The sequence below is a fragment of the Leptosomus discolor genome, chromosome 2, assembly GCF_034619465.1.
Source record: "Leptosomus discolor isolate bLepDis1 chromosome 2, bLepDis1.hap2, whole genome shotgun sequence".
Taxonomy (NCBI): Eukaryota; Metazoa; Chordata; class Aves; order Leptosomiformes; family Leptosomidae; genus Leptosomus; species Leptosomus discolor.
The window spans coordinates 73,093,429-73,108,597 of record NC_141392.1 but is presented as its reverse complement, the minus strand read 5'-3'; the positions used below and the strand labels follow the sequence as shown (position 1 = coordinate 73,108,597).

Genomic DNA, 15,169 nt, shown 5'->3' with positions numbered 1-15,169 from the left:
ATGTTTTGACAGTTCTTTTCAGATTTGAGAGCAGGATTTAGCATCATCACCAAAAACACCGTTGTCACGTGGAGATTAGCCAGTAGCAAAATGATGGGAGTTTTCTACCAGGTGACTTGAAGACAACTCTCATATCTAACCAGGCTTGGTTTTATTAAGGGCTTGGGCTGTAAATCCAAAATGTAACTCCCTCCTCCTTAACAAGGAAGAAATTCCCACTCAAAGAATCAGACCTCTGAAAAAAATCAGTTAAACTCCTTACATTGCAATTTGAATTGCCTGTTGGACCAATCATATATTTCAAAAAGCAGAAGCCTAAGATTTTTTCTCTCATCAATAAACAAGGTCCCGTCTTGTGCAGGTGCTTGTGTGGGCCAGTACTGGGGTTGTTGTTCTGAACAGCTGGAACAGCCTTAAGAGTTTTCTGCATGTGTCATCCAGCTGGCAGACAGATTTTAATTCAGCATAGCATCTACATTTAATTATAACTGAGGTAAAGTCCCAGGATTTGCATGGAAAGATAAGATTTGGCAAAAAAAAAAAAAAAAAGTGCTGTCCCTGTGTGTGAGGCAAAAAAAAATAACCACAAAAGAGCCGAGCTCTTAAGTTAACTGCTAGTTTTGAAACAAAAGATATGGGGTTTTTTTCCCAACCTATTTAATCAGAAGACAGAAACCAATATCTATATTTGTTAAAATCAATGCTTCCCTCCTCACCCCCACCTATGCTCAGAGAAAAAACTGTTAAGCAGAATCACAAAAAGAATGGCTCTGTGTTTACTGACGTGGTCTGTTTGGCTGGATCAACAGCTTTCTTGTGACCAAAAGCCATGGACTTCTGTCATAAACACAAATGATTCCAGCAGATTCTCAAAACTATTAAGAAGGGGGTTAAATGGAAAATGAAGTACAAAAGTTCATGAATCTGGAGGCACATGCTAGGGTATCTGTTCTATGCTTTGCTGGTCTGAAAAGATACTTTGCACGCAAATGACTTTAACAGATATTCTATAGTGTAGTTCACAGTTTTGTTTTCCATTTTTTCATCTTTCTGTAGAGGCCTCCTGGAGCTTTTTCTGGCTGCTCATGGCAATATATAGCAGGTTCCAAGATGAACTGCTAAAAAAATCCCTTTTCCCAATGCTGCTTTAATGCTTTCTTTAAAACATAATGAGTCTACATGTTGTTGTCTCAAAATATATATGAAAAAAAAATCAATTTTTCACAATTTGCTAGGCAACTGAATAGCTCTCCATGGATCCTGCAGCTCTGTCCTCACTCATTCCTCAGCTCAGAAACAGATAACACAACACAGGTGGCATGATGCGATCTTCGCAGTTATTCCATCCAGCACCAGGAGACTCCTTTCTCCCAGGAGGAGGTCCAGGCTGGGTTGCGGTCTGTGCTGCAGCTACCCAGCTTCTCCAGCAGAGAAAGGCAGCAGGCTATTCACACTATTGAAAGCAGAAAAACAGGGAAAAGATAAGATTTTTAAAGGCAAAAATCTTTAAAGGCAACTTTTTGTGTCCTAGGGAATCTATAAATTGTGTGAAGAGGAGCTCGGGGACTTACGGGAGGAAGATTGTTATTGTTTTTCTTTATAATATTTTGAAGTCACATTCCTCCTGAGATACAATACAGTTTTCCCAGAAAATCAGAGAAACACTAGAGTTCCTTAAACTAATGCTTGTGGTTGGATATAGATAGAAGATTTTTTTTTTCTTAAGATTATGTATTTATTTATTTTTCTTTCAGGGAGATGAGCTCAAAGCTCCTTACTTTGTATCCAAACAGTGGGGCTCTTTCTTCGTGGACAGGTTGCCAGGCCTGGAAAATGCAGAGGAAACCTTAGTTCGCACATGGTCCTGTAGATGTATTAGCACTTACAGCACTATTGCAATCCCTAGTCTTGAAGCAATAGCAGGTAAGGAAGATTGCTTTTTTTTTTTTTTTTTCCTAAAGAACATGTAGTATTCATAGTAACTTTGTTATACCGTAGATCTATTTTTGAGATTACATGTATCCAAAATACGTTCAAAAATATTCCGTTCATATCATGCAGAGGTAATGCTAGTGGCTATTAATTGCTTTGATGTTTATGCTTTTAATAGTTGTCAGCTACACCAGTTCAGTTTTTTGTTTGTGCCTGCAGATATTAGATGTTTAGTTTATCCTACGTTAGAAATAGGATGCCACATTTAACAGATTGTAGATTAGTTCCTGAATTTTGATTCAGGACTTCCCCACAGTATTTTGCTGTGTCTGCTTTCAGGGGTGAGTTACCTTAGGAAACAAACAGATGCCAAGTTCCTTGGGTTTTTTTAGACTTCCAAATATGTTTCTCTCTGATCTGGCTTGTTATCCTTCCTCAATCAGCTCACTTATCCCTTTACAGTTGAAATGGAGATGAAGTAACACAGGAATGTAATGAAGCCAAGAATCCCTATGACTGTGCTTCACTTTCTTTTTTTTTTTTTTTTTTTTTTTTTTTTTAATGTGTGTGTTGCTTTTGAAACTGCATCATTATGGACAGAGCTGGAGCCTAAAATATTCTCCTTATCTGGAAAACAAGGCAATCACAAGCAATGTCTTGTTCTCCAAAAATTCACCTAATTGAGAAATCAGCTCAGGCTTTCTACCTTCTTACATCAAGGCTGCGTTAAAGGTACAATTATGGCTTATCTTCTGATTTTCACTGATGTTTATCCCTGGAGGGATGATACATAATTTTGGATAGTTTGTAGGAATAGTTGTAGCAGTAATACTGCAGTAATTTTTGCAACTGCAGTACTTTATCAATACACCATATCTAAAGAAATAAACAAATTATTAAATGAATGAGATGCTTAGCTGTATGAAGAACACAACAAGTATCTAGTTTACTAACGCCTCTGTTCTGTGTCTGTTGCCTACTTCAGGCATAAGACCAAGGATAAAAAGAGAGCATTTCAGATTTGCCTAGCAGTTATTTCTGCACCAGAACATGTGATAGACCTGTTTTTTGCAACCATATTTTACACATGTGCATATAAGGATGTCTCAAAACAGAAAACTCATTCCATAACACAGTTTATTTATGTTTCTGATATTCACTGTGTTACAGTCTGTATTTCAGCCTAAAGGTACAAAGCCCAAATATACCAAGGGAAGTTGCCAAGATGAGAGGTAACTTCTGTCAAACTCCCTTCTAATACGTTTTACAGAGTCATTCTGTGGCTCACTTTGGAAGTGTTGTCCTAGAGGAAACATGTCGGTCAGCCACACGCTGTGAAACTGCCTCCCAGCCAGCTCCCCCCAACCACAGCTCAGTTTGCAGGGCTAGCAGAGGCTTTAGACCGCAAATATACCACCAACATTCCAGCTACAGGTGAAGGGGTGAGAACCAGAAAGGCATCTCTGTGTAAATCAGCAAGCAGTATAGCTGCCTATCATCGGTGGTGGAGCCCCTGCAAAGTCTGTTCCTCCATTAGGAGAGACACTCTGTGCCATCCCTCTCTGTGTCAGACGGGTGCTGCGGCAAGGGCTGGTATCTGCAAAACTCATACCCCAGAACTAAAGCACGGGGGAGAAATAACGTTTTTAACTTGCAGCTGGGCACCTGAAAGCAGACGCAAAGCTCAAGGTACAAGAACATCTCTGGTTTCTTACAGAGAGAGGTATTTCTTGTTTGTTTGTGCGGAAGAGCAGATGTTCATTATTATGGATGTTGAGGAATTCCTGACTCCTATCGAATACCTTGTCTGACTCCTGTCACAGCAAGCTGTGAGAGCCCCTGCTTTGCCAAGCCCTGAAGTTTTTGGCTGCAGTTGTAAGTCATAGCCTAGCTGCAACTATTTGGGAATTACTAGCTAGAAGAGATTCAAATGGGTTACACGAGTTTGATGCACTCCAGCTTTTCCTTTTCTATTCATCTACTTTAATTACCAGCAGAGGACTTTCCACTTCCAAGCTGCAAAAACGCAAGCCTTCCCTCAAGATCTCCCAAGCCCAAATGCACAGCTGGGCTGACGGCGTGCTGGCTGTAGGTGGCCAGCTCCCGGCCACCAGCTGGCACGACCCCACAGCACCCAGCTCAGCCTGACCCAGCCAAACGAGCTGCTGCCTCCCTGGAGGTGTGCTGCAGCCTCCTGTGAGTTGTGGGGTCAGCAGGACTTCTCTATACCTGACTTTTGTACGTCTACATGAGGGATAGTAAGTGCCATGTACAAGTAAATATCCCAACAGCTTGCGATATTTGGGGAAAGACAAACAATTGCTGCTATGCTAGCCTTAAAATTGATTTTTGTTGTTTGGGTGCAACATAGGTCTGTGCATAAAGAACAGCTTGGTTTACTTCTCAAGACACATTTTTCATTGAAAAAGATTTTTCCAAAAATTATTCAATGTTATGCAATACTAGTGGTGTTTTATAAAAATAACTCAGTTTCCATCAAAACTCTTTATGAGAATTCTTTTGAAAGAGTTATCAGAAATTCATTTTGGGTAATAAAACCCTTCAAGCCTGTTTCCATTTTTTTTAAATGGAGGAAATACATAATAAAATAAATAAGCTGTAGATCTGGATTGAGAAGTTGGAATAGAAACAACTTTGACAGTTATTTTTTTCACAAACATTGTAGGTTTGGTGCAGACGCTGTCTGATAGCTTCATGTGAAGAATTTATACATGTAACTAATGGGAACAATATGATATTTACCAAAGAACACTGAAAGAAAAGGGTTTCACAGGGAATGCTGCTGTTACAGTTTTTGGCCATTCAGAGTATAAAATAACAGCATATACAGAATTTATGTGTGTAATTAGTATAATGAAAGCTTGGTGATAATGGTATCTATTCTTCATTAGCTTTCTGTGCTAATCGAATGTAGTTGTTCTTCAACACTTCTGTCCCCATCTTTACTTGAAAATTCAGTATGTGACTCAAAAGGGGTTTGCATTCAAAGATGCATCAGAAATTCTGAACTTTAATCTTGCCTCTGGCAAGGAAAGTATTAGTGAGATTGCAGATTACTGCATCACAGTGTGTCATCTAAGCTCCCCTGACAGTCCCTGAAGAGAAATTGGCGTTTCCCTTGTGCATGAAAAAGGACGTTTTGTTTATTGATAAAATCGCCCAAAGGACAGAAAGGATCTTCTATAATACCTTCTGTGTACTTTCCTCTGTTTGGAGTGGAAATCAGATAAAGGTCAAATAAAACTCTTCATTTACAGCATTATCACCTTGACATTAAGACGACATTAAGAAGGTTTAACTGAAGAGCAGCGTTATGGTTGCATCTTTGTAATGTTAAGAGAAGATAAGTTAAGTTGAAAGTTTTCTAAACATTTCGTAGATCTTTTATGAGCTAATTCTCCTTACCTACTTTCAGTAAGCAGGGAAGTTTTTCTCAAGTATTGGAAAGCTGAGGAGCTCATGGTTATATTGGTAGTACATGGTTAATAAAATAGTAGAAGCCAATGCCCCTATTCCTGTTCTATATGCCTCATTCACAAATCTGTTTCTTCACTTTTCTGTTACTGAATCCCTCCTCATTTACAGCTCCCTTACAGATTTTGACCATTTTCAAGCACAATAATATCGGAAGCCAAATTTTCCAAACCAGGATCTGTTACCGTGGGAATATTACATTTGAGCTCACACATGGAAATTAAAAGGTGTAGGGGTCTGTCTCAAAAATGGCACTTTGCATAAACCACAGTTTCTAATACATCCTCCTCCACTTCAGAAAGTTGGGTATGAGCCAAGTAGAGGCAGGTGCTCTTATCTATACCTGAATAATCTGAGCTTTACCTTCAAGGAGCAGACGACCACTACTGTGTGGCCATTTGATCAAATTTCCAGATACCCATGTAAATAATTATATGTCTTGCGTTAGGTTGGAATACCTAAACCATAATTACAGAAGATCTCTCTGATTCACAAAGAAGATCAAATATAAATAACATCTTATTTACTAAGCAAGTTTTTGTAGGAAAACAGTTACTCAAATAGCCAGTGCTACCATTTCAGATGCATATTTGATTAACAATTCTTTGATCACAAAAATTATGTGCATATTTCAATTTAATGCTTTTCATTTGAATCTCATTATGGTTGGTATTTTTATAAAACTCCCACTTCAAAAAAATCCATGATGAGTAACTGTGTTTTACAGCTTATGGGGGAATTTTGGTAAGTTTGTTTTGTTCTTCGTTGCAAAGAAAACCTCAAGAAAGTGGGTTTTAAATCCTAATAAGGAGAACCCAAAGAAAATTTTTCTTAAATTTCATGATTGTTCACCTTATCTCCTGAACTTGTCTCATAACCTCTAAATGGTGATGTTCATATTAGGATTAAAAATTACTGCAAGCAAGAACAGGAGATTGAGCAATATTGCAGCTCAAGAGAGTTGCATTTCAGAGAAGAGTTAGTGCGATTGTAAGTGTTTTGTGGAGACAGAGTTTTTTTCACACTTTGGAGATCCGACAACCAAGCTTGTGTCTTGCATGAGGTTAATGTATTCTTTTAAATCTTGTGTGCTATATGAAATCTTATGCTTTGCCCATATGGGTGCATAAGTTTTTCTTCATGCCTTGTTGTTATTTCAATTAGCTCGTACAAGAGACAAATCTCTGTTATAATTTACCAAAGCTGTCTCTTTAAAGACGTCTGCCGATCTGTATCCTGCCACTTTCTGCAGGAGTTTGAGTCATCAGCCTGCTTGCTGTATAAATATAATGATAACATTGCCAGTGAACCATGGCAAAAAAGTTCATGTTTCTGCTTAGGGTTGCAAATTATCTGCACAATGGAAAGCCCAAGGCAGCTGGAGCTGGGGTACCAGAACTGGCAACACATGGGTTGCAGATCCATGGGTCTGCCCATCACAGATCAAGTACAAATTGCAAACCCCACACTCTTTCTTCAAGATGTATTTTAAAGGTGAATGACCTTGAAGAATCAACTATTACCATGGGAGTAATGAACTTCACTAAGCATATATAGCCATATACTCACTTCTATATCGTGAACAGTATTGTTCATAATTATTGCTGAAGTGAAACAAAAAATCCCCCATATTTCAATACATTAGTTCTGTGCTTTTTCATTGACATTACATCATTTAAAGTCAAATCAAACTCCTATTAAAACTGGTCTTTCCTGTAACTAGAGTGATAATTATGTGCTCTTACTTATTCAAATAATACAATAATAGCATATAATTTCCTTAAACAGATAGAACTATCTGTATTATACATTACTTGTTAATTAGCAGTAACCTTTTATATTTAGTGCCTTACATTACAACCGTGCTTTTACTTATCAGCTTCAGTGTAAGAATGTATTTATACAATGTCATCTAAAGACTAACTTTATCAAAATGCTTTGAGGATTAAAACTGCTTTGGGGCTTAGCTGCTATAAATAGTAGTTGCTACTAAAAGGCCGAAATGAAAATTTTTATGCAAGAAACCTATTTTTACATTTGGTGAAAAATTGGTATGCGTATACAACAGCAACATTTCTGAGGTTTTCTGGATTTGAGATTTTGATGCAAGTAAAAAAACAGGTAGCAAAGATAACTAGAGAGAAGACACATGTTCTGAATGTATTAACAGCATCTTGCTCTATGTGTACATTGAAAAGCATCAGATAATGTAAATCTGATTCATCTGTTCCAGGAAACTAGTATCAGCGTTCTTAATTTAAGAGAAAGCAAAACATACTCAACACAACAGGCAAATACAATGCATTTATTTTTTCAGCTGCAAAATACAACTGGAACGGACAATAAACTGCATTTCAACCGAAACAAATTATTATTCAATAAATAAGAACTAGCTTGTAACAAGTCTTCAGGACCCAGTTATTTCCCAAAGGATCTGAGACCCCAGCTTTCCCAAAGGATTTGACTACTTGGTAGTAATTTTCAATGTAGAAAGGACAGCTTGCGGTGTATTAGTTTGTTCAGCCTTTCCTTCCTCCTCCAGAAAGGTGTATTGACTTGTGCCCCTGAAGGCCGTGTCAAATCATGCAGAACCCAAAGATTACTTCCTAGCCAATAACTGACAGAAATGTTCCTGCCGTCGTTACTCTGCTCTGTGAGATGTCAAAGTACAGCCACCTCTAAAAGATTAAAGGGAGAACTCATGAGCAACTCATTAAGAAAGGGAGAACCACTCAGTCATTTCTGCTTTAAAGTTATCCTTCAACTCAGGCAGCATAATTTCATTTGCAGGCTGCAATTAAAGCTATAATTGGGTTTTGACGAGATCGCAGACTTATGGGGTGGGTTCAGATGGCTTCTTCAAAAACACCGATAGTAATACAAAGTGTTGATCGTTTTTGAGTGTGAAAAACAGTGAAAATAGGTAAGTCACCAAGTACAGGAAATATTTATTTGACTAGGTTGGAATTTCATATAACCTGCAACCTCACATGTACAAGAAAAAGTTGCTGGGAGCATTTATATACTCTGGCTTGGTGCCTAACATATTCCCTCTGGATTAAGATGGTAACACACACACACAAACAACAATGTAGGCTTTGTCTTCACTGCTTAAAAAGCTTAATGTGTATCTGTGTGTGGCTTTTTACCTTAAGGTAAGCAATGTTTGTCACAATCCAGAGGGAAAAATAGGAAGGGGAAAGAAAACATTTGTTTTACAAGAGAGGGGAACATGACAACGTTAACCCAAGTTTGGAGAGTGAGTTTGATCTTGGTGAGTTTACCTCAAAATGAAAGTAAAGGGGTGTACTACCACTGCATTTATCTTAATATAGCTACTTCACAGTCTCAAAATACAACTTATTTCTTTTTCTTAATCAATCAGAAATGCCTGTTATCTCAAACAATTCTTGCTTTCAAGCTAACTAGTTCAGCTTACCTCAGAAGCCCTTCCCACCCCCCTTAGATCCAGGATGAGTCATCCAGACAGAAATTAATTAGCAGATCCCTGAAAAACTTAACACCTGCTAGTAAAATCTTGGCATTCTCATAGGATTTTTTTTAGATTAAGTCTTCATCTAAATATTTAAAAATATTATAGTCCAATATTTTCTTTTGATCAGTTCCAGATCAAGCAAAGAACCACAGAGGGCTATGTTCGCAAAGGATCTCACCACTGAAACTAAAACAAAAATGAGAGAAATTTCCCTCACGTACAAATAATGAGTTTTCTTATATAAACACAAAATAGCAGAGGAATTTCTAAGGCTTTCCTTCACTGCAGACTCTGTCAGGCTCAGATGTGAGTTTAGCGCACGCCTTGTGCACGACTGTTTTGTTCAAGCCGGGGTCTGCAGTCCCTCGGCCGTAGGGTAGACCCAAAGTAACGTGAATTGTTACTCCCAAGATAACAGCAGTGAAACTGCAATCACAGCAGCCACGATGGGATGGTCTTTCCATCCTCCGGGCAGTCATCCCTCTGCAAAACTCTGATAGCAAAGCTGCTGCTCCACATCTCCCTCCGGTTTGCCACTTGGGTTTTCTCCAATGTCACCATCTTCCATGTTAGATACAGTAGAAGAGTAACCAGTGATAAACCCCAGTGGCAGTAAAGCTCTTCGTTAGGCCAAGCTCATGCTACAAATGTCTGCTGGCAGAGCCGCAGGCGTGATCTCCGACCAATATACCTGTGTTGGCAAAAGCTCTCACGTAGGTGCAATTAAAGCAGCAAACCTGCACTTTCACAGAGGCTAGCTTTAGTCTTTATTCCTTTATTCTTGGATGCCCAGGAGTAATCTGCACTGGCTCATATCACCAACTACAGCCAAACTCAGAAGTTTTAGCAACTTCCCTCTATAGAGCATACCTATAGTGAAGAGTCCCCCCTTTCCCATATGACACTGCACAGATACCCTTCCTCCTCCTCCTCCTCTCTAACTTTTGAGTCATAGAGTGTGCAGACAGCAGCAATGACTTTCACATAATTGATAGAAAGAATGCTTTCCTCGTACTGACTTCACTGTTTCGGGTACCTTGATTTAGTAGGAAACATCTGACGTCCTGTTTAGGAAAGTTTTGCTAAAAATAACTGCCATATCAGATAAATCTGATTTTTTCTTTTTGTCGCTAGTACGCTCCCTCACATTCTGAGCTCTTGCTGCAAGCACTGCTTTGACTGTTATAAAAGAGAAATGGGTCAGGAGATAAAAACATTCAGTATTAAAGAAAAAGCCCAACATCTGTTACAGTTTACCTGTAGATTGGCAAGTCTGGTCACTCAACAGTGCAGCCAAACTGGTGAGCTCTCCTGCAGCGGTTGTACTTACTCCACTGCTAAGAAATTATTATTAGAAATTGTTGCCATTAAGAAATTAATATTTTCCTTTTTATTCAACAGCACTTTTGAAAGTCAAGGAAAGATTTATGGCAAAGCTTCTAAGACAGGGTAAATTACTGGAATCCTCTAAAAGCAAAAGAATTAATACTGGCTGATGATCTGCCCCTGTAGTTGCACCACCTGGATGCTGAGCTGTAAGACAGAGCTCTGTCTGTCTTTTCTGAGATTTGCCACAATTAAGCAGTCCAAAGATCTTTCAAGTTAAAACTTGGGTATCACTAATGAGGTTTTAGTTTTCCTCCAAGTGCCTTTTCCTTGGTGACAGTCAGAAGGATATATTTGGATTCACTTAAGAACACAACCCTGCTGCTTACTAGGAGGTTTCTGGCTCCAGCCCTGCTGACTGGCAGGGAGCAGACCTCGGGGAGGGGACGGGACTTCTGCTTTCTGTAGGGCTTCGCACTCGTCACGGGGATGCTGCTGTGGTGTCACGATTAAAAAATGTTGGCTTTGCTTTTGTTGGTCAATACTGCAGAATGATTCCTGACATTTCTGCTGTGCATTTTGGGCAAAATCTGTTTCAGTCTTGGACTGTGTTCTTAATTGAAAAAAATGCCTTCCATCTAAAGAGCTTAGTTAAGATTATATTTGTTCAATGTATTGCTTTGTTCAAGGAAATCTCAAAAAAGGATTAGATGTGAGTATTAAGTTTATCAAGCAGGCCTGTGTCTGGATTAGATTATAATTGTCTTCCATTCAGTTAACTCAAATATTTTCCTGATCGCTCATCGAGAACATTACGTTTTCCCTTCATCTTGTGGTTTCCTTTTCCTTCCTTGTGGCTGGAACTCTAATTTTTCTTCTGATAAAAGCTTGTGGCTTTCATTTAGTTTGCTTACACTAACTGAACAGCACACAGACACTGAGCTGTTGTCAGCTTAGTAACTACGAAATAAATCCATGCATAACACCTAAATACATACATGGATATGGGCATACATAAGCATCAGAGTACAATGTTGTAATTAATTCACTTAATACCTGGATCTGGATAACTGGAACAAAGCAGCTGGAACCCAGTGACTGACAGTGGTTACCATTCAAACGTCATGATTGCCATTTTATTTACACCAGGGCTGCTGGAGTCCTGCAAGCGAGGTAGGGCAGGGCAGGAGTCCTGCTTCTGAGCTCAAGCCAAGGCATATAACCCATGAGGGCTGCCCAAGCCATTGGGAAACACTAGTAATGCTGAGTGGTCACTGCAAAGGAAACTAGTTTTCGTCACTCACTTGCCCTCAGGCTGTGGTGGGGGAGCAAAGAAAGGAGTGGGACAGAAATTCAGGGCGATGCATCTAACAACTGACATTTCTGCAGATCTAGAAAGGAGCATAGACCTTGAGACCCTCCATGTCTGACTTCTACGAGTCTTTGTCTCTAAAAGTGAATATCCTATTGGGGAACAAAATGAGTCTGAGTGGAATTATGTAAGTACGATAGAAAAATTCTGGGATTGTGGTCCTCAAGCAATTGGGCAGAGCCAGCTAGTTCATTCTTCCAGCCTCAAGCTGTTTAGTTTGTTTAGAATTGTTTGGGTTTTTTCTAGGATAGTGGCAATATTAGATGAGTTTTCTGCTGAATTCATTGTCAGTGTAGGTTAGGACTAATTAGAGTCTCGCTGTCAAATTATATCTCTGAGAGGACTGAGTACCTGCCCCCTGCCTAATTTATGACTCTCCATCAGGGTTAGGTGAGAAGTGGGTGCCAAGATGCAAGGGTCCTGAGCACACACAGTAGCAGAACCTGGAGAAATTTACTGGCAAACACGCTAGGAAAACGATCAACTTGGAAATAAGCAGCAATTTTTTTCCTGAGACTGGTTTTATTATCAAATACTGTATATTATTTTTTGCAAGCTTTTGCATCAAGCTGTGACCTGTGCAAGCATTTCAGTTTAGCAAACTGGAACTGCTTATTTCTTCTGTATGTCATCAGTGATAATATGGAATAAGACCAGATACGAAATGAATTGCTGCTTTGTCCAGGAGGCAGACTCCAGACCTGTGTCATTGTTCTTTGTTGATGAGCCAGTATTGCTGGACTTAGTGATACCATTGCCATTTACAGCAAAAGAATTTGGATTGAGCTTTGGTATACAATTCACATGATACTGTTGCAATCCAGGGCAACTGCAATTTATTTTAAGTTGCAAAGTTTTCTAAGACCTTTGTTTAAATGAATTTACAGCAGTCTTCATCTATGACATTTTCTGTATTTTCATTTCTTCATAAATTTTGCATTCCCCCAATAATCTTCATTTCTTTTTCCCTGTATACTTGCCCTTCTTCTTCACTGTGTGTTTATTTATAGCCACTAAGATTCCAAGTACACCTTTCTGGATCAGTCTGGAGCTTTCTCATAAATATATCACACAATATCACACAAGTAATAATATAAAATGTTACATATTCCAGGCAGAGCAGATGCTGCAAATGAAATCACTGATGAAAAAAAGCGCCTGGGAATACAGGAATTTTTTTCTTCTTTGTGATACATAAAATCTGCTTCATGAGTGAAGAATAGTATCTGCTTCATGCTTCATGCAACTTTCAGCGATGCCTTGGGCAGCATTTTTAAATATGGATACCTTCTGGTCATCTTCCAAAGTCAGCTTGCTCAAACAAAAGCAATATTTAAATGGATAGATTGGAGTTTGAATGTGTAAAAAAGTGGTTATTTTCTTTTGGAGTCTTGTGCATTGTATGCAGGATGGGTTTGGTGTTTAAGCCAGTTTACCAGGAAATATCAACAAAATTACCATTTTGATCCAGCTGGTTCTTTTCTTCAGCATAAGCAACTCTGGAGCAAGTCTGCCCCATTTGTGCTGCTCTTTGGTTAAACTACTCTTGGGGGACTCCAGACTGCTGGACTAAAAGGCTAATGAAAGCTTTTATATAACAGTAACTGTATGGCATTTGTTTTTTATAGCTCGTAAAGATATTCAGATTTGCTTTTTTTTTTCTTACTAATTGTTTTTTTGGAAACCTTTGTTTTGAACAGAGCTGTCATAAATAGGCTCAGCAGCCAGTAAATCCATTGGGCCCTCTGCAGACTAGAGAAACATCTGCCTGTTCTGCCGTGCTCAGAAGGGGTTCCAGAGATTCCCCTGACTCAGACAAAATGAGAAAATGTACTTCTCTGACAAGCTGAAGTAACCCACTTAATTAAGCATTATTCACTTCCAATCAAGTCTCCTCCCATTCCTACTTTATTTCAGCCTCTATCTGATTTTTCAGCTGGCTCTAAATACTAATTTACTCGCTTTAGTTATATTTAATATGGTTTTAAAGCTGCGGACCTGGATGCGGTCCTGGTGCCTGCCTGTGAATCGCTTGTGAGACAGACCTGAACTTCCTGTTGTTTGTGCCGAAACTGCTAAGATTGTGTTTTTCTGTTTCACAAAAGGTGCTGAGCGCAAAAAGATTTGTAGTGTTTAGTAACAGGATATCATCGCCCCAAATTTAATCCAAATTAAAACAACAAAAAAAAGTTGTCATTAATAATTTACTGTTCAGATGAGCTGAGTAATAGTTTTTATGTTTTGCTTTGGTCCTAAACAGACAACTTGGGAAGAAGCTAACCCTTTTTTGTTGGGTTTTCTTTTTTCACTTCTTGGAAGGGTGATTGTTTCTTGAATAAAGTTTTATTTGTACAGTTTTTTAATTTGGTTTCTTGAACTTTGAATAAGAGGTGAGCATGGGAAGTATCAGTTTTCTAGCTGTGAGGGTGGGTGGATCACTGATGACAGTAAGGACTTTTTTTTAAAAAGCTACAGAAAAGAAAGCTTTGACTGTTCAGAACTATTTTAATGCATTCAGTGTTCTTTACAGACTGGAAGTGATGAGTACGCTAAGTTACAAGTGCCGATTTCTAAGAATGGTTGGTGCAAAATTGTGTTGTTAACACTGGACTGCAAGAAGGTCTAAGAGCAGGTGCTTTTGGGTCATCTGGCTATAATAGCCATGAAAAAGAAAAAAAAAAAGAAATAGACTTGTTTGTTTTAAAGATAGCCCTCTTATGAGTAGATTGCTGACATAAAAGAGAAAGGTGACAAATTGAAGAATGAACTTGAAAATGTTCTAGTGGGAAAATTCCATCTAGGCTCAATGAAGATTTTTGTTTAGTTTTTAAGCATTAGTTAAATCATTTCCTATGACCAGCATTATTTCAGCAATCAAGGAACTGAATATCCTTTACTACAGTTGAGTAAACTCTGAAAATCAATCCCTTGGACAGCTGAAGATGTCAAATAAATATGTAATCGTGCAATCTGGTTGCGTTCTAATGCTGGTGAACAAACAGCTTAAGGGCTTAAGAAGTACTGCTGTTCACTACAGGCTTATTTTTTATGTGATATGGGCTGCATTGCTAATCAGATGTGGTATGTTTCTGTCTTTCAGATTTACCACTGGATTATAGATTTATGCGATTTTCCTCAAATAGCTCAGCAACTGCTGGGTACTACCCAAGCCCTCCAAGAGCACTCCTGCCAAATGAGGAGTCAGTGACTATGAAATAAGTTGTCGGCTTTTTCCTTAAATAACCCCGTGGTCCTTACTTAAACTGCTATCGAATGCTAGTTGATGAAAATGCTGTGTGATGCTTCATAAAATAGAATGACGGATTAAAGCAGACTCCTGTGTAGACTTGTGTTTCACTTGTTGCTGTAGTCCAGCTGGAACAGGTGAGCAATGCATCCTTCTCTCTAAATCTTCTGACCACCACTACCTTTCGCAAAGAGCTATTGGCTTTTTCTGTGCACTGCCCAAAGCCTTCCAGAGAAATGTAATAGTAATAACTCATCCCAAGTTACATTCTACATTTTCAAGGACATTTTCAGTACTATGC

The 15,169-nt window shown here is 38.8% G+C and overlaps 1 protein-coding gene across 2 annotated transcripts in view; it reads left to right on the top strand.

The window, feature by feature from the left end:
- The window catches only part of NT5DC1 (5'-nucleotidase domain containing 1), a 153,892-nt gene extending 139,052 nt beyond the window's left edge, over positions 1-14,840 (top strand). For both annotated transcript variants that reach the window (XM_086461285.1, XM_086461284.1), the window contains 2 exons: positions 1,755-1,923; positions 14,722-14,840. In XM_086461285.1, the coding sequence (XP_086317411.1) occupies positions 1,755-1,923; positions 14,722-14,840 (288 nt within the window). The remainder of the gene's footprint in view (positions 1-1,754; positions 1,924-14,721) is intronic.
- Positions 14,841-15,169: the final 329 nt, after the last annotated feature.